We start from the raw sequence: 21,012 nt of genomic DNA on the forward strand, positions 1-21,012 counted from the left end.
TTCTATATAGCTATCGACTGGCTGCAAATAGAGGCCACCTCGCTGCCGGGAAGAAAGAGAGCATGAGATTATTTTCTGATGAACTAGTCGGCTAGGTTTTTCTTATAGGTGGGTGTGTGGGTAGGTCAGTCTTTCTTTGAATATGTGTGTTGTTGTAGGTGAGCTTTTAACAATGTGTGTGTGTGTGTGTGTGTGCATATGTGTGTGTGTGTGTGTGAGTGTGTGTGTGTATGTGTGATTCTTGTCATTTGTAATCAACTCAGGCAGAGGTCTGAATGAGATCATCCTTAAAAAAAAAAACACCCAACACAACAACCGGAATAAAGAAAATTAAAAAAGAAAAAAAAAGTAATGTTATCATCAGTTAAAACAGGGACCTATATTAATTAGAACAAGTGTTGTCTTGTGTTTTTCTTCAATATATTGTCTTGATCTATGTGACCCTACTTGTTTGGCATGTAGGAGTGCAGTCTATCTCTTACATTCAAAAAAATCAAATAAATAATGTTGTAATGCTCTGACATCTCAGTTTCCCTACTTTGCTGACATATATTGCGAATGGATATTTTATATGGGGGATGCCTCATGTGCAGTTTACCATTGTCCATGATCATTGATGCGTGCCAGTTTCAGATAATGAAAAAGTAATTCATGGCCTGGGATAAAACTGAGTACTTGCAGTACACTAAATGTGACTCACACACACTCTCTAACACACATACCTCGAGAGAGAGAGAGAGAGAGAGAGAGAGAGAGAGAGAGAGAGAGAGAGAGAGAGAGAGAGAGAGAGAGACACACACACACACACACACACAAACACCTCACTAAAAAACACAAACACAACCATCACCAAGAATACAATAATTTTGAGATTTTTGTTATTGTTCATATTGTACAAAGCATTATCAAGAATAGAATATCAAAAAGAGAAATACTGGCAATTTTTTTCTGTTGCTTTACCCCAAGCCTTTTTCTCTTCAAATTATTCAGTGGAAGGTTTCTTCTTCTTCTTCAGCGTTCTGGTTATGTGTGAGCTCGTTTGCCCATTTCTTTCTTTCTTTCTTTATTTGGTGTACCGTTCAAGGTTATATCGCGAGGGGAAAGGGGGGGAGATGGGATAGAGCCACTTGTTAATTGTTTCTTGTTCACAAAAGCACTAATAAAAAAATTGCTCCAGGGGCTTGCAACATAGTACAATATATGACCTTACTGGGAGAATGCAAGTTTCCAGTACAAAGGACTTAACATTTCTTACATACTGCTTGACTAAAATCTTTACAAACATTGACTATATTCTATACAAGAAACACTTAACAAGGGTAAAAAGAGAAACAGAATCCCTTAGTCGCCTCTTACGACATGCTGGGGAGCATCGGGTAAATTCTTCCCCCTAACCCCGGGGGGGTGTTTGCCCATTTGGGTTCCCCACACTATACTCTGAGAGCATAGTCAGCTTCACTCCGCTTTCGCTGAGTGGGCATGCTGGGTATTTTTGTGTTTCCATAACCCACCGAACTCTGACATGGATTACAGGATCTTTTCCGTGCGCACTTGGTCTTGTGCTTGCGTGTACACACGAAGGGGGTTAAGTCACTAGCAGGTCTGCACATAAGTTGACCTGGGAGATCGGAAAAATCTCCACTCTTAACCCACCAGGCGGCAGCGACCGGGATTCGAACTCACGACCTCCCGATTAGGAGGCCGACGTCTTCCCACCACGCCACTGCGCCCGTCTAGTGGAAGGTTTCAGTATGTAGGATATAGACACATGTATAGGCTTTGCACAGTTCATTACCTACATCAGCCTAGCCCTCTCTATTCTATTTTCAAAATGGAAATTGCACACATGCACACACTAACTAATGCAGAAAGGGTCAGTGTCCACCAAAAGAGTGGGATTCCCTGTAGGTGGAGTTCCTGGAGAGGGATTCCCTGTATACAGGGAATACCACAGGATTTAGTTCCTGTAGCGTGTCGCTGATATCGCTGAAAGTCACGTGATGCTTGGCGACATCGGTAGAATTTGATGTTTTTCAATCTTTTTTGATATTTCTTAGAAATTCGAGTATGGTTTGCAAGTTTTATTGAAAAACTCTACCCTGTGGGATTCCCTGTATACAGGGAATCCCCCTCCAGGAACTCCACCTACAGGGAATCCCAATCTTTTGGTCGACATAGACCCCATCAGCCTAACTAATGCAGAAAGGGTCTGTGTCCACCAAAAGTGGCCCGTGCATTCCCTGTAGGTGCTTTTCATGTACAGTGGAACCCCGTGATTAAGAACCCCAAATTTAAGACCTTGTTTTCTCAGACTTTTTGTTCAAAACATCTGTAACCTTACCCCCATTTTAATTAAGACTCCCTCGGCGGGGATGTAGCTCAGTCGGTAGCGCGCTGGATTTGTATCCAGTTGGCCGCTGTCAGCGTGAGTTCGTCCCCATGTTCGGCGAGAGATTTATTTCTCAGAGTCAACTTTGTGTGCAGACTCTCCTCGGTGTCCGAACACCCCCGTGTGTACACGCAAGCACAAAACCAAGTGCGCACGAAAAAGATCCTGTAATCCATGTCAGAGTTCGGTGGGTTATAGAAACACGAAAATACCCAGCATGCTTCCTCCGAAAGCGGCGTATGGCTGCCTAAATGGCGGGGTAAAAAACGGTCATACACGTAAAATTCCACTCGTGCAAAAAACACGAGTGTACGTGGGAGTTTCAGCCCACGAACGAAGAAGAAGAAGAAGAAGACTCCCTCCTTTTAAATACCAAATTTTCTCCGATTGTTGGAGGTCTTAAAAGGGGGTTCCACTGTAGGTGTTTTCCCTGTATACAGGGAATGCGCCAGGGTGCTTTTTCTGTAGGAAAACAGATCAAACTCAATCTCATGTCCTACGCGAGACTGCCGAGTTCAGTTTCGCTTTGACAAGACTAAAGATGGGCGCTGTGGCGTGGTGGTAAGTCGTCGGCCTCTTAATCGGAAGGTCGAGGGTTCGAATCCCGGCCGCGGCCACCTGGTGGGTTAAGTGTGGAGATTTTTCCGATCTCCCAGGTCAACTTATGTGCAGACCTGCTAGTGGCTTATCCCCCTTCATGTGTACACGCAAGCACAAGACCAAGTGTGCCCGAAAAAGATCCTATAATCCATGTCAGCAGGCCTGGAAATGAATAAAAGTGGTTTGGGAGTACTGACATTTCGGCTGGGGTCCAGGGGCCGCTTAAGGCCCTTGGCGGGGTCCAGGGGCAGCGCACTGGTGGGGGAGGCCAGGGGGGCAAAGCTCCCCGGGAAAATTTTGCGTTTTAAGCATTCTTAAGGGCACACGGTCACGGAGGCTCTTTTCTTACACAAAAAGTAAACATCAATCAAGAAAGGATCCCCCAAAAAATGCAGTTTTATCCTTGCTCTGGGAAGTAAAAATCAAAAGTTCATTACCTCAAGATGATCTTGCAGCATAATCCATCCAGTTAACAGGTTTGTTTGTTTGTTTGTTTATTTGTTGCTTAACGTCCAGCCGACTACGCAGAGCCATATCAGGACGAGGAAGGGGGGGCCTTCATAAGGGGGCCACTTGTCAAGCGATTCCTGTTTACAAATGCACTAACCCATTACTTGTGTCCCAGCAGGCTTTAGTAAAACTAAATTAATACCTACTGGAAGATTACCAGTTTCCAGTGTGTTAAAATAGGCTTAACCTATCTACTGCTGGACTTACATCAGAACACTAACAGATTAAACTATACATGAATCGCGAGACAAGCGGCAAGAGAAGAGATTTTTGGAAAAAATACAGGTGAATGAGCAAGAAGGCAGAAAAAGGAAAAGAATTCATGAAGAAAAAGAGAGCATGACAGGAAAGAGGAACCAAAAATCTACCTAACAGCAAACTAGAAAGCTCCTGCGGTTCCAAAAACAGGAGGGGCCTTTAATTTCATAACCGCAGTGCCCCACTGCGGGAAGTTAACAGGTAGTAAGCATAAAATCTAACACCAAACTCAACTCAGCATAAAAAGTCCTACAATGTCTTGAAACATTTGTCTCTGTTCCTGTGAAATCAAGCTACTGTGCATACAATCCAACACCAAACTCAGCATATAGAGTCCTATGTACACTAAGTCACACACTTTACAGAAAGGGCGCAGCTATAAGCTAAAAAAACAAACCTGTCAATTCTCTTCTGTTTCTTGGCAGAGGTTTCTTGGCTAGAGTGGCATTCAAACTGCTCAGAGTGCTGAGCCTTTGACTGTCAGTGTGTGGCAATGTCCATCAGCATTTGACTGTGTGGCACTGTCCATAAGCATTCTTTTTCTTTTCCCTCACTGTTAACTTTTCGGCCATTTCTTCCACAGTTTTCAAATATCTTTCCTAGACGTAAAGACTCTGTGATTGCAGCACATGGTAACAACGACGCGTTCAGGCCGGAAATGCCTCTTAGCTTGAGTGAACGGTATGATCGTGAACGGACCAAGTAGGAATCGCAACCGTTTGAGATTTTTTAAATTTTTTTTAATTTTTAATTTTTTTTATAAAAGCAAACAGCGGTTTCGTTGTAGCGGAAATTCAACTCGTCGCAATTAGAAAAGGAATTCGTCGTATTTACGACGAAAGGCGTATCATTCCCAGGCCTGATGTCAGAGTTCGGTGGGTTACAAAAACACGAAAATACCCAGCATGCTTCCTCCGAAAGCGGTGTATGGCTGCCTTAATGGCGGGGTAAAAACGGTCATATTAAAATTCCACTCGTGTAAAAACACGAGTGTACATGGGAGTTTCAGCCCACGAACGCAGAAGAAGAAGAAGAAGAAGACAAGACTAAAGTACAGCTGCGCCGCTTTGAGAAAATGTAGGCTTTACTTTACGGAACAGCGATACCGCGGCGGCGTGCTGGTCAAGTGATCACATCAACGTAGCGCTACGCTAATGGCCAAGCTGCCGCATCAGTTATTAGGGTTCGTTAGTTGTGACTAAAGTGAACGTGCTACTATTTCTTTGCACTTTGGGGTGGACGTTTGTGTTGGACCGTTTCTAGATCAACAAACTTTGGGTAAAACTGTTATTTTTGAGGGTGTATCAAAGAGTCACATGACCTCCAACGAGACTCGAGAAACCCTACAGGAAATTCACCCAGGTGTATTCCTTGTATACAGGAAAAACACCTACAGGAAATGCACCTACCGGGAACGCACCTGCTTTTGGTTGACATAGACCCTTTTGCCTAATACTCAGTAAATAACCATTGCATTTTTTTTTTTTTTTAGCCTTAACAGAAAATAAAAGCTTGATAAATATGCATTGAATAAAACAAATTTCAGCTGGTTGAGACAAGGCGTGAACTCTTCATGTTCATGAAGTAATTTATGTGTGAGCAGTGAACAAAACATGTGAAAATAAAATTTGCAGGAAAAATTACAGAGACACGCATTGAACAAACACTGACCAAATTATTCAGGCACACAAACTGTCCTGAATAATGAGTATACAAGATGTTGAAAATAAAGAATATAACAGAGAATAAGAAAACAAACAAATAGAGGGAATGAATCGAATGACAGAAAAATAAGATCAAATTACAACATAAAAATACTACCCAAAACAGAAAACATAAAAGATAGACAGAAGACACACACGTTTCCCAAACCTGGATTTACACCTCAGTTTCTTATCAAGACAACATGGTACACAAATATGCTGAACAAGAATGAGAGATGTAATAAATTCTGATGATGGAAAACTACACCACAGACATAACAACATAATATCACAACCAAACACAGCATCAAAGACTTCTGACAACTCAACTGTAAGAGAGCAGGCTAGTTGTGCATTACCTTTTCCAAACATCTAAGTAGTCAAGAGTATTATTTTGGTATATTCTGCAGCAAGACTAAAATCAAAAGAACATTTGCGGACAAAAAAGTAACTCTTCCAGAACTACATTATTACAATCTTGCACAAACTGTTTCTGTCTACTACAGGGGAACCTCAATTATGAATGTCTATGAACGTCTTGGAAAGTTTGGAGTTGATCATCAGTGAACGATCACAACCAGTGAAATGGGAATCGTATAGACTGGTCTTATTAATATGCACAGCTGGAATGAGCATTTTAAAAATTATAGATTCTTCTCCTTCAGTTATCTGAGATCTCCTTCAAGAACACATGTGTGATCGAATGCCTGAAGCACAAGAATTACCAAAAGAGGCAAAGCCAGTCAAACAGGATTGAGATTTTAGAGCTAATTTCTTAGCCCTACATAAACGGCTAAGGGTACGCAAAGGTTCCCAAGAGCAAACAAGGAGACCGCAGCAGTCAGACCCTTTTGCAAACAGAACTCCACGGGTGGGACTGAAAAATGTCATGAATCCTGAAGAATTTTAAGGGGGGGTCCCCGGATTTCCGGAATATACCGTAAGAGTCCCACCCATGGAACTCTACAATTGAAAGGTGTTTAGACGTGCCAAGTAGAAGAAACGTTGAGCTACTATAAATAGCCCCTGCTCTTCGCAGGCAGACAACTCTGCAGAGTCTGCTGTAAAGGGTGACGCAGTAGTCTCCCTGTCACACATGTAAAAATGTCCATTCCAGGCAAGGTGGTTTTTCGTTTTAGAAGAGAAAAACTAATATAACTTAATAATCCATAACTTAATAATGAGCAACTCTTGAAATACAAAATAGCAACTGAGTTTATTTGGGCGGGGATATAGCTCAGTTGGTAGCGCGCTGGATTTGTATTCAGTTGGCCGCTGTCAGCGTGAGTTCGATCCCAGGTTCGGCGGAAATTTATTTCAGAGTCAACTTTGTGTGCAGACTCTCTTCGGTGTCCGAACTCCCCCCCGTGTACACTACATTGGGTGTGCACGTTAAAGAACCCACGATTGACAAAAGGGTCTTTCCTGGCAAAATTGCTTAGGCACAGTTAATAATTGTCTACCTATACCCGTGTGACTTGGAATAATAGGCCGTGAAAGGTAAATATGCGCCGAAATGGCTGCAATTACTGGCCGTATAAAATTTCATCTCACACGCAGAGTCAACTTTGTGTGCAGACTCTCTTCGGTGTCCGAACTCCCCCCCGTGTACACTACATTGGGTGTGCACGTTAAAGATCCCACGATTGACAAAAGGGTCTTTCCTGGCAAAATTGCTTAGGCACAGTTAATAATTGTCTACCTATACCCGTGTGACTTGGAATAATAGGCCATGAAAGGTAAATATGCGCCGAAATGGCTGCAATTACTGGCCGTATAAAATTTCATCTCACACGGCATCACTGCAGAGCGCCTAGAACTGTACCCACGGAATATGCGCGATATAAGCCTCATTGATTGATATTCATGGAGTCAAAAAGGTGAAAATACCCTGTAAAATGGATTTTACAACAATAACAATCTCTCGTTTTCAATTATGAAATAACTAGCAGTCAGGCCCGGCTTTGCCCGGGTGTTTCTGCTCTCCCCTCTCTCAGAAACCTCTGGAATCTTATTCCAATGTGGATAAGAAAAATGACAGTGTGAGCTCATACATTTGGATGTATAGGCAAGGCAAGTTTCTATTTGGTTCAACGTGTTCTTCGTGATTTGTTTACCCCTTCTCACACCCACTGTAGTTACCGTCTGATCAAAGCACGCATACCTCATGAGTGAGCGCGTCATACCTTTTTGAACAGGGGAGAGAAATCTGTAAATTCTCGTGATCTTTCACTGAGGCGATCGTTTCGTAAACATTATTCGCGATGATCTGGAAGGCAGGGAGGGGGAGCAGGGGGCAGGGTTAGTGTGTGTGTGTGGGGGGGGGGGGGGGGGGAGGCGGCGGGATGATAGCGGGCGGGGGGTAACCCTTGAGAATGACACGGTATACTGGTTTGATGAGTTACCTCCCTTCCATGGGTGACAAAGCATGACTTACCTCCCTTGCACTATATAGACTGTATTGATAGATGGGGAGGGTAATTATCCGAGGAAGGAAACAATGTCTGGAGAAACTAAAACCCAGGTGCACATTTGTGGGTCCAGGGCAGTGTGCATGCAAAATATCTTGTGCTTATCTTTTGCCATCTCTGAGGTATGGCGACCACAGACAGACAGACAGACACACACACACACAGACAGACAGACACTCTCTTTTATTTATATGTATAGATAGATGATTAGCTTTCTTTCTTTCTTTTCTTTATTTGGTGTTTAATGTCGTTTTCAACCACGAAGGTTATATCGCGACTTGTCTATTGTTTCTTGTTCACAAAAGCACTAATCAAAAATTGGCTCCAGGGGCTTGCAACGAAGTACAATGTATTACCTTCTGGGAGAATGCAAGTTTCCAGTACAAAGGACTTAACATTTCTTACATACTGCTTGACTAAAATCTTTACAAAAATTGACTATATTCTATACAAGAAACACTAAACAAGGGTAAATCCGTTAGTCGCCTCTTACGACATGCTGGGGAGCATCGGGTAAATTCTTCCCCCTAACCCGCGGGGGGGGTAATGATTAGCTGTGCTATCAGACTAAAAAGAAACACAAACATTTTGCTGATCTTATGCAACAATGAAAAATAATAATCATGATGGCTTTGTGTAAATTTAAATAGGCAAATGGCAGTACAACAACAAAAACAACTGTAAAAACAGCAACAACAATAAAATACACTGACATCTACGTCTTGATTTCAATGGCAAAAATTAAGATCAATTGAAAAATGAAGAGATTTTTTGTAACATTACCCTGACACAACAGATTCATCTTCTTGCTTATAGCACGCAATAATTAGTGTTTTATTAGCCGCTTTTTATTTTTGTATTTAGCATGCAATAATTAGTGGTATATTGGTTTTTTTTAATTCTTCCAAGCAACAACGACTCACCTTTCATAACACATACCACAAACCCAGACTGAGAAAAAGCACGAAAAAAAGAATTATGCAGAATCCGCATCACAGACGCAATCAAAGACTGATACAATTTGCACGACAGAATACTGGAACAGTCCCTGTATCAAGCATTTTGCATCCCTTTGCTTGAAAACAGTACATGTAATCTCCATTTGTGTAACAATTCCTAATAGACAATGTTCCAAAATAACTCATTGGGGTATTTGAAACGGCTGAGGAAGAGTTGCGCCCCTTGATACCAAGACAATTAAGGAGATATTTCCGATCCCCCAGGTCAATGCATGTGCAGAAAAACCTTAAGCCTAGAGTTTGGTTGGTTAAAGAAACACACAAACTCCCCACATGCATCCCCCGGAATCAGAGTATGACTGCCCAAACGGCAGGGAAAAACAGCCATACACATCAAAGCCCACGCGTGCCTACGAGTGTACATGGGAGTCACAGCCCACAAACTCAGAAGAAGAGTGGACACTGCCATTTCTGTAGTATCCACTCCATATGATGCTTTTTTTCCTTCCGAAAATATGCGAATAGGACCTCACTGCATCCAATGTTGCCATGTTAGCCTGCCTCAGCTTCAGGGGGGACAACTCCTCCTCAGACTGTGAAATCCCTGACAGAGTTACTTCACCACTGTGGCAGAGTTGTATCTAAACCACGACAGAGTTATTTCCCACCATGGCAGAGTTATATCTAACCATGACAGTTATTTCCAACCCCAACAGTTATTTCTCACACTGACAGTTATATCCCACATTGGCATAATTATATATCATTTGGACAGAGTTATTTCCCCACCCTGACTGAGTTCTTTCCCCACCCTGACTGAGTTATTTCCCCAAACTGTGTGTTGATGACTACATTTAGAACTCTAAACAACGAAGTGACTGTGGTAAGATGAACAAAGTTAAAAAACAAAGGATTACTGTACTCACCAATACATTCTTTTTTACATTTAGAACAGTAACGGATTACACACAGTGTTGTTCCCAGGTCTCGGTCACTGACGCACATTTTTGTTATCTGACTCATTGTTATAAACACTGGCCGGTTGGGTCGACTGTCCCATGTTTTGACATGGAGCTCTAATGACAAAACACTTGTTTTTGTGGCCAGGACATGTGGACCAATACATGACAGGGTCAAAGGTCTTCTCACCATCACTTTTTCTGCCAAGCGGTCAAAGCCAGGACATTTGGTTGGACCCATACATGACGGGCCCAATGGCCTAGGTCTTCTCACCATCACTTTTTCTACCAAGAGGTCAAAGCCAGGACATTTGGATTTATACATATTTTCACTCCAGGTCCAATTGACCTTTTGCAGACCTATTTACCCACACTTTAACTTTGGTGTACTTTTCACCGAGATTCAGCGTATTTTCAAAATATTGAGAGTATTTTGCAACTCACAAGAAACGTTCATGAGCTATTGCTTCAAGGGCAGCAATAACATTGTCCGTTTTCAGAAGTGGAACGTTTAGGCGTTACTGCTTTTCGCTTCAACATTTTCGTCAACGTGCTGGACTCGACGACAACAATGGCGGCAGATAAAATCTCGTCATATCACGTCTCACATGATTACATTGACCAATCGTCAAAGCTGGATTTTATCCACTGGGCTATTGTGAGAACAGGTTTGCCAACCTACTTTTGTTTTCTTCTTCTTCTTCCATTTAGTGATCACGATCAAACTTGATTTTTTTTACGATCGTCTTATCTATTTCTCTTCAAACGTATTGGTCGTATCCTTGGCAACCTAGCGTACAAAATACGGCGAAATCGTATGGGTAAACAGGTCTGCTTTTGTCCTCTGAGGCTGGGAATAACACTGTACACATGGTACAGTCACAACAGTGATCGCAACAAGGACTTTTCTTTGATAATGGTAAATCACAGCAAGTCATACATTGGAAAACGTACACACAGCCAAACTTAATTGAGGAGAAACTTAAAGGTAAATGTATAATACTAGAGTGAATGCCAACAGAAACCACATCTATGTACAATCCTCATTCAGAGAAAACTGAGTGTAAAACTTGTAACTTACAATGGAAACAGAAAACTGACGATACACAGCACACCCCTTGCAATCATATTCTTCACTCATTCCATAAAAAAATAAAATTCTGAATATTTTCAAAAAACATTCGCACAGACACAAAAAAGCCACACTCTGGTTATATGCTTTCAGAGAATCATTTTCGAGCAATCTTCTGCCATGGCAGATTTTAACAGCAACAAATTCCATGTGGCATGCGTCATGCTTTTATAAATTTTTATCTGACATGAATTTCAACCAATTCAACATCTGTGTCATTCTCATTCTCTGCATTTGTGAAGCTTGCTGTCATAAACAAAGACTCTTAAGTTATCTTTAGAACCCAGAAGCATTGTCTAAGGTTTTTGCCAACAACAACAAATTCTTTCTTTATTTGGTGTTTAACGTCGTTTTCAACCGTTCAAGGTTATATCACGACGGGGAAAGGGGGGAGATGGGATAGAGCCACTTGTTAATTGTTTCTTGTTCACAAAAGCACTAATAAAAAAATTGCTCCAGAGGCTTGCAACGTAGTACAATATATGACCTTACTGGGAGAATGCAAGTTTCCAGCACAAAGGACTTAACATTTCTTACATACTGCTTGACTAAAATCTTTACAAACATTGACTATATTCTATACAAGAAACACTTAACAAGGGTAAAAGGAGAAACAGAATCCGTTAGTCGCCTCTTACGACATGCTGGGGAGCATCGGGTAAATTCTTCCCCCTAACCCGCGGGGGGAACAACAAAAAATTCTGCACCCCATTGTCTGAAAATGTTGTCCACAACAAGGTCAAAATTCGGTGTCACTGTAAAACATCTGGTGACTTATGTTTTTATACTTATCTCTATCGTTTCTTGTGATTCTATTTCCTTCTTCTTCTTCTGCGTTCCCAGATTCTATTTCCTTCTTCTTCTTCTGGGTTCCCAGATTCTATTTCCTTCTTCTTCTTCTGGGTTCCCAGATTCTATTTCCTTCTTTTTCTTCTGGGTTCCCAGATTCTATTTCCTTCTTCTTCTTCTGCGTTCCCAGATTCTATTTCCTTCTTCTTCTTCTGCGTTCCCAGATTCTATTTCCTTCTTCTTCTTCTGCGTTCCCAGATTCTATTTCCTTCTTCTTCTTCTGCGTTCCCAGATTCTATTTCCTTCTTCTTCTTCTGCGTTCCCAGATTCTATTTCCTTCTTCTTCTTCTGCGTTCCCAGATTCTATTTCCTTCTTCTTCTTCTGGGTTCCCAGATTCTATTTCCTTCTTCTTCTTCTGCGTTCCCAGATTCTATTTCCTTCTTCTTCTTCTGCGTTCCCAGATTCTATTTCCTTCTTCTTCTTCTGCGTTCCCAGATTCTATTTCCTTCTTCTTCTTCTGGGTTCCCAGATTCTATTTCCTTCTTCTTCTTCTGGGTTCCCAGATTCTATTTCCTTCTTCTTCTTCTGGGTTCCCAGATTCTATTTCCTTCTTCTTCTTCTGGGTTCCCAGATTCTATTTCCTTCTTCTTCTTCTGCGTTCCCAGATTCTATTTCATTCTTCTTCTTCTGCGTTCCCAGATTCTATTTCCAACAGTAAGGCTATGTCAAAAGATCCGGTGTCATACATTGTGACCTCCTCTGAAAGCAGTGTATGGCTGCCTGAATGGCGGTGTAAAACCAGTTATACACGTACAAACCCACTTGTGCTAAATACACGAGTGTACATGGGAGTTTCAGCCGATGAACGCAGAAGAAGAAGATACAATGTGACACATTTGGGACCCGCATTGTTGCTTCTCTGCAACATCTCGGCATCATGGGGGCCCGGTAGCTCAGTTGGTAGAGCACTGGACTTGTGATCGAAAGGTCCCAGGTTTGAATTCGGGCCGGGACGGACACGGGTCAACTTTATGTGCAGACCCAGAGACGGAAGCCATGTCCCACCCCCGTGTCATCACAATGGCACGTAAAAGACCTTGGTCATTCTGCCATAAGTGCAGGTGGCTGAATACACCTAAACACGCAGACACCTGGGTAGCGCGACTCCGTTGCTGCTAGCTTTCCACTGGGAGGAAGCGACCCGAATTTCCCAGCAAAGTAAAGTAATGAAAATGAAAAAAAAAAAAGAGCTTTAGCTTCCTGTACAGTATGTGTTGAACTGTTCCCTGTACATTTTGTGCGAATTTTTCCTATATTTTCTTCTTTTTTCATTTTTTTTTTTTTTTTTTTTTTTTACCAGATCCTGTGTTACCTCCCGATTTTAAGCAGATTTTGCTGCATTTCCACAGTTCCCATCTCAGATTCGAATTTTATGATGTAATTCTCTCTCTTCATTGTGCCAAAGAGAGATGTTTCACTCTTCCAACGTGTCAAATGATCCAGCGATAAGTAACAAGCACGAAAAATCAACCTTCACAAAAATCAACATTATGCAAATTATACATGCCATGACATACCAATGTACAAAAACATCAGTGATTCTTCATTTAAATCTTGCACTTCTACCAATACTGAGTGTGAAATTCAAAGGGTAAAACAGTTAAGGATGAAAGTTGGTTTCTCCCTACACAGCTGTATCAGTTCCAAGGATGAACCGTTTGGTCACATACCAAAAATGAACATCCGGAGCTTTTTGTGCTCAGTGGGAATTTTTTTATGAATTAATTTCGTTACAGGCGTAAGTCCTTTAAAAACCCCACTAAATTCATCAACAAAATTCCAACACACTCAGGCATGGGAATTGAAAAAAGTAAAAAAGGCTGAAATTTTGTAAGTACCGTAAAATCCCTAGCAAACGCCCACCCCCCCTCTGCACAGATTTCGGGTACAAGTAAGGGGTGGGCGTTTGCTAGGTATACACCCCTTTGCAAGATAAAGTGGCATCACATTTTCACAAGAAAAAAAAAAGTGATACAACATGTGATTTATGCAATTTTAATGAAAAATAAACACACCGTTTGTTTACACAAATAAAAATCAACGTTCTGTGATAGAAAAAAATAAGAAGAAAAAAACGGCGAATCATCGAACAGTGTGCACAAATCGTAGATAAAGGAGGCCGAATGTCTTAACATAAAAAAATTAAAAAAAGGGGGTGGGCGTTTCCTAGGTAGTGACCCCTCTGCACAACTTTTGGCCAAAAGTGGGGGGTGGGCGTTTGCTAGATACTGGGCGTTTGCTAGGGATTTTACGGTAATATTAAAGTCGACGGCACGAAGCGCCTAGCCTTACTAGGGGGTCCGGAGGCATCCCCCCCCCCCGGACAAAAAATTCTCCAAAGAACCCAAATTGTGCAATTTGCTGTCATCTGAGCTCCAAGTTTGCCATTAAATTCAGTTTTTCTCCCCCGTTTATTTTTTCGGCGGACACTTTGGCTTTTTCGGCAGAACAAAAAAAAACAATCGACGGAAATTTGCCTTTCGGCGGACAATTCCCATGCCTGACACTTTTTGTTTGTTTGTTTATTTGTTGCTTAACGTCCAGCCGACTACGCAGAGCCATATCAGGACGAGGAAGGGGGGATGAAGGGGGCCACTTGTCAAGCGATTCCTGTTTACAAATGCACTAACCCATTACTTGTGTCCCAGCAGGCTTTAGTAAAACTAAATTAATACCTACTGGAAGATTACCAGTTTCCAGTATGTTAAAATAGGCTTAACCTATCTACTGCTGGACTTACATCAGAACACTAACAGATTAAACTACACATGAATCGCGAGACAAGCGGCAAGAGAAGAGATTTTTGGAAAAAATACAGGTGAATGAGCAAGAAGGCAGAAAAAAAAAGAATTCATGAAGAAAAAGAGAGCATGACAGGAAAGAGGAACCAAAAATCTACCTAACAGCAAACTAGAAAGCTCCTGCGGTTCCAAAAACAGGAGGGGCTTTTAATTTCATAACCGCAGTGCCCCACTGCGGGAATGCCTGACACTACTGGAAGCAGTCCGGGTGTTGATTGTGGGTATGAGTCCAAGGGGAGAGCTGGTCTCACCCCATGTAATAGCCTGGCCAGATCTGAGGTGGTGAGCCCAAATGTCTTCCGGGTAGAAGAGGGCCTTCAAAACAGACATACCACTGTGTAAAGTATCTGTCACAAGGGTGCAACTTTCAAATTGAACATTCCCGTGTGAACTGATCCAAGTGTGTGCCTGTTTCACTGCTAGTAATGATTTTAAGACGCAGGAAGACACCTCATTTTGACAATCCAGGCTCTGGTTTATTGCTAAATCTCTGTAAAGCTTTAAGCAATTGCCACAGCTTCATCTTGCGTCCTCAATATGAGTGAGAGATAAAGGCTGTGAGCACGCATATGCAAACACACAACCGACACAAAGAGAGAGAGGGGGGGGAAGAGAGAAAGATGGGGGTGATGCGGAGAGAGAGAGAGAGAGAGAGAGAGAGAGAGAGAGAGAGAGATTCAGAGAGAGAGAGAGGGGGAGAGAGAGAGAGAGAGAGATTCAGAGAGAGAGAGAGAGATTCAGAGAGAGAGATTCAGAGAGAGAGAGAGAGATATTCAGAGAGAGAGATAGAGATTCACAGAGAGAGAGAGAGAGAGAGAGAGAGAGAGAGAGATTCACAGAGAGAGAGAGAGATTCACAGAGAGAGATTCAGAGAAAGAGAGAGAGAGAGAGAGAGAGAGAGAGAGGTGGGAGGAAGGGAAGAGCAAAGTGCTCGATATAAGGTAAAGTGCAAATGGACGCACACATCACATTCACAGGGAGATGTTTATTTATCAGCTTAACTGTACATCCTCTATGTCTCAATAACTTAGTCACCATTCACCTTTGCCACGAAACAGGTATCCTATCTCATAACTTATACACTGTGTAACGTATCCACTATCCACTTCGCACTTCCTACTTCTGTAGTTTACCCAACTTTCAGATGAAAGGACGCCTCAAGTTTCCGATAATAATAGAACGTTCCCAAATAACTCTGTCAAATTTGTATGGGCTGTGGAATTATTGCTAATTTTGTTTCCATAGCAACACTGAAAAGCAAGTCAACAATGTTACATGTAGCTTGCGTCAGGGTATCCATTAAAAAAGCAATTCAACAATGTTACATGTAGCTTGCGTCAGGGTAGCCACGAAAAAGCAAGGAAAAACAAAGGAAAGCAACTCTTTCACAACCAATACAAATCCGACAGAGTTATTTCCGGGATTCGTCTATTCTGGATTTTGTGAAGAATTGTTCCAAACCAGCAGCAGTAGCGACTGGCAATGCAAGTCTCCCTCTCCGTCCATCTGAGAAGCACCGCTGCACAGCGCAGCACAACGCTGTGCAGCACCAACATACCTTGCACAGCAACTCCACGCAAACTAAAACATCGACTACTCCGAGTATCACAGTGGGGGTCAGAGGTCACGTCTCTAGCGGCCGTCGCTGTCAGTGACCCGAAGCCTTGAACTTGGGAAGCATGAGGCCGAACTTGGTTTCGATGCCGTCGAAGGTTGCGAGCGCCAGTCTGTAGCCGCCGATGTGGTCTGGGTTTCGGGAGAGGACGTCCTCCATGTGGACAGACTTGGCCTCCGATCCCTCTGGCCGGCTGGAAGGAAACAGACGCTGATTACACAAATACAAAACAAGGCGCGTAAGGCGAAATAACAACATTTAGTCAAGCTGTCGAACTCACAGAATGAAACTGAACGCACTGCTTTTTTTCCAAGACCACATACTCGTAGTTTCGTCAGTCCACCGCTCGTGGCAAAGGCAGTGAAATCGACAAGCCAGGCAGCATAGTGCGGTAGTGGTCGCGCTGAGCAGGATAACACGCTTTTCTGTATGTGTATTCTTTTTAGATTTCTGAGTTTGTTTTTAATCCAAACATATCATATCTATATGTTTTTAATCCAAACATCATATCTATATGTTTTTAATCCAAACATATCATATCTATATGTTTTTAATCCAAACATATCATATCTATATGTTTTTAATCCAAACATATATCTATATGTTTTTAATCCAAACATATCATATCTATATGTTTTTAATCCAAACATATCATATCTATATGTTTTTAATCCAAACATATCATATCTATATGTTTTTAATCCAAACATATCATATCTATATGTTTTTAATCCAAACATATCATATCTATATGTTTTTGGAATCAGGGACAGACAAGGAATAAGATGAAATTGTTTTTAAATCGATTTCGGAAAATTAATTTTAATAATAATTTTCATATTTTTAATTTTCAGAGCTTGTTTATAATCCAAATATAACATATGCATATGTTTTTGGAATCAGAAAATGACGAAGAATACGATTAAATTGTTTTTGGATCGTTTAATAAAAAAAACAAGAGGCGAAGCCATCAAGGCTCACGTAAGAAATCGACAAACAGTAACACAAACTCAATCACTCCGTCACACACACACACACACACACACACACACACACACACACACACACACACAGAAAGAGCATAGGTGAAACTGTGCAAGAAAGCGAGACACTAGATCTAGATCTGTCTGTCTGCATGTTACAAGGACACGACTGCCAACTAGTCTCGGCCCGCTCAAAATAATAATGACCGAGACTGTCAGTACTTCCTTCGCGTGACGTCTAACCCTCTTACGTCATAATGTGACGTCAATGTAATGTGACGTCTTCAAATGTTAGAGTTTCTACCACAGACATACACACGCACAGACGCACGCACGCACGCACGCACGCACAGACAGACAAAGTTACGATCGCATAGGCTACACTTACGTGAGCCAATAATTTTAATTACAAGTTTCCGATTTTTAATGACCAAACTCATTCATTAGATTTTAAGCCACCAAGCTGAAATGCAATACCAAAGTCCGGGCTTTGTCGAAGATTGCTTGGCCAAAATTTCAATCAATTTGATTGAAAAATGAGGGTGTGACAGTGCCGCCTCAACTTTTACAAAACGCCGGATATGACGTCATCAAAGGTATTTATCGAAAAAAGGAAAAAAACGTCCGGGGATATCATTCCCAGGAACTCTCATGTCAAATTTCATAAAGATCGGTCCAGTAGTTTAGTCTGAATCGCTCTACACACACACATGCACAGACAGACAGACAGACACACACACACACATACATTCCTCCTCAATGTTAAAACATTTAGTCAAAACTTGACTAAATGTAAAAACAGATAATCCTGATTAAAAAGAAAACAGGAAATGTTACTCACTGGAATGTTTGATTTTTGACAAAACAAATAAACAACTTTGCCTCAACGCACACCAACACTCACACCAATGCACACACAAGACTCACTCACATGCATGCATGCATGCACGCACGCACGCACGCACGCACAGACAGACAGACAGACAGACAGACAGACAGACAGACAGACAGACAGACAGACAGACAGAGAGACAGACACACACAAACACACACACAGGACATAGTCCTGCCTTTACCCCGTGGAAGTGACCTCACATACTGAAAATGAGCGACCATTTGAGATCACACACATAATCATACTCACACTCACCAACACTCCCCCCCCCCACACACACACACACAGCAATACCCCCCCCCACACACACACACAGCAATACCAACACACATACACCCCCCCGCCCCTGCACACACACATAACCAACGCTCACCTGCCACCGAAGTCCACGTATAAGTAACGCTGCAGCAGCTCGTACGTGAGCAGGGTTACACCGAACTGCGGGGACGATCGGAACACTCGAGCTGACAGCAAATAAAAATTCTTCAGTTTCCTAACTCAGCAAAAACGAGCCTGCAAGCTAAAACAATAATGCAGAAACAAGGAAATTATAAGATGTTTGGTGGCTAGTTGTCAGACCAGCTTTTTCGTCGGTCAGAGGGGAGCGTGTCGTCTTCATCTGTATCGACAGAGGACAGAAGGCCGTGGTTGATAAAGTTGTAACAGGAGGTCTTCTTCTTCTGCGTTCGTGGGCTGAAACTCCCACGTACACTACGTGTTTTTTGCACGAGTGGAATTTTACGTGTATGACCGTTTTTACCCCGCCATTTAGGCAGCCATACGCCGCTTTCGGGGAAAGCATGCTGGGTATTTTTGTGTTTCTGTAACCCACCGAACTCTGACATGGATTACAGGATCTTTTTCGTGCGCACTTGGTCTTGTGCTTGCGTGTACACACGGGGGTGTTCGGACACCGAGGAGAGTCTGCACACAAAGTTGACTCTGAGAAATAAATCTCTCGCCGAACGTGGGGACGAACTCACGCTGACAGCGGCCAACTGGATACAAATCCAGCGCGCTACCGACTGAGCTACATCCCCGCCCGTAACAGGAGGTGATATGCTCGCTCCCCGATGACCAAAACAAAAGAAATGGTCTGACAACATGCCACCAAACGTCACTTTTGTCAATCATTTTGATAGTGCAAAAATGCATGCACGATCATTGACACTGACAGGGAGCCTTGTTCTTCTTCTTCTTCGTTCGTGGGCTGAAACTCCCATGTATTTACGTGTATGACCGTTTTTACCCCGCCATTTAGGCAGCCATACGCCGCTTTCGGAGGAAGCATGCTGGGTATTTTCGTGTTTCTATAACCCACCAAACTCTGACATGGATTACAGGATCTTTTCCGTGCGCACTTGGTCTTGTGCTTGCGTGTACACACGAAGGGGGATAAGCCACTAGCAGGTCTGCACATAAGTTGACCTGGGAGATCGGAAAAATCTCCACACTTAACCCACCAGGCGGCCGCGGCCGGGATTCGAACCCTCGACCTTCCGATTAAGAGGCCGACGTCTTACCACCACGCCACAGCGCCCGTCAGGGAGCCTTGTTGATAAAGCAAGACATGAAGAAAGAAAGAAAAGGTGAACATTTGATATCAGAATTGTGCTGTCGTCGTCTAAGTGAGTAAAGATCTCTGCTGATGTTTTTTTTTTTTACCACATCAAATAATAGACTCCACATGTAAATCAGCAAAGACGACAAATGCAAAGCAGACGCCAGTAAGCAACAAGACAGAAACGTAGCTGGGTTATTCTCCAGACCTGTGTACCAGTGTAAACCATGTTACGAAGAGACATTTTAACGTTACAAATTGATTTCATTATTAAGAACTGGTTCCATACATATCCTTGGCTTAGAAATACTTGCACATTTTCTTTGTCAACGTTCAGTAAATTAAAAGGGTTTTCAAGTACGTCAACTTCATAACATGGAAACCAAAGGTTGTGACATGGATTTGAACACAAACAATTATGCATAAAGAAGACACAAAAATACATGCTATGTTTTTTGTTGCATGTCTGTATAATTATCTAACTGGAGTATTATATTACTGAAAAAAAAAAAAAGAGAAAACATTCTGTTTGCCGTTTAGTATAAATTTTCCCGGCTAAAGTGAGAGATAAAATTAGGGATAGAGTGAATAAGATACAGAGATATACTTGAGTGTGAGTGTGAGTGTGAGTGTGTGTGCGAGTGTGTGTGTGAGTGTGTGCGAGTGTGCGTGTGTGTGCGAGTGTGAGTGTGAGTGTGAGTGTGAGTGTGAGTGTGTGTGTGAGTGTGAGTGTGAATGTGAGTGTGTGTGCGAGTGTGCGTGCATTTGTGCGTGCATGTGTGTGTCACAAAATGGTACACAGCTCTGGAGAATAAGCCAGCTTTCACAAAGCTCGAGATGACCATACCTACGCTTCCCTTCCAGAAAGCGGCCAGCCCTTCCTCTGCCGTGATCTTGCGGCAGCAGTCCAGGATGCCCTTGTACGTCGTCTGACCGGCTCTCTCCGCTACCTGGAGACGCGTTTTGATCACATCGGCTGGCGTCGGCAGGAAGGCAGCCGGCATACCTGAAGGAAATTATAATAGATTTCATTAAGTATTGCAAACAAGCGCAGGTTAATACAGTGGAACCTCCATTTTAAGACATTCAAAAATCTGTGAAAACCAGGTCTTAAAATGAAGGGAGTTTTAAAATAGAGATAACTTTAGAGGCTTTCCCCCCTTTCAAGACTCTGCTTTCTCACTCTCTGTTCACGACCTTTGTAAATTTACCCCTATTTTACAAATCCCTCCTTTGTAAGGTCTGATATAGTTTCCGGCAAGAACCGTAAAGGTGTTCAGAGATGAGATTCCCTAAAAGTGTTTTGGGAGGAAATTATTTGGCGGG

At 42.4% G+C, this 21,012-nt stretch overlaps 1 protein-coding gene across 1 annotated transcript in view; it reads right to left on the reverse strand.

The window, feature by feature from the left end:
• Positions 1–10,547: 10,547 nt before the first annotated feature.
• Positions 10,548–21,012, reverse strand: part of LOC138947453 (electrogenic aspartate/glutamate antiporter SLC25A13, mitochondrial-like) — a 34,863-nt gene continuing 24,398 nt past the window's right edge. Inside the window, exons 15-17 of the mRNA XM_070318932.1 lie at positions 20,534–20,692; positions 18,499–18,589; positions 10,548–16,440 (exon numbers count right to left, since the gene is read on the reverse strand). Of these exons, the coding sequence (XP_070175033.1) occupies positions 16,281–16,440; positions 18,499–18,589; positions 20,534–20,692 (410 nt within the window). The 3' untranslated portion in view covers positions 10,548–16,280. The remainder of the gene's footprint in view (positions 16,441–18,498; positions 18,590–20,533; positions 20,693–21,012) is intronic.

This window comes from Littorina saxatilis, linkage group LG14 (assembly GCF_037325665.1).
Source record: "Littorina saxatilis isolate snail1 linkage group LG14, US_GU_Lsax_2.0, whole genome shotgun sequence".
NCBI classification, from domain to species: Eukaryota; Metazoa; Mollusca; class Gastropoda; order Littorinimorpha; family Littorinidae; genus Littorina; species Littorina saxatilis.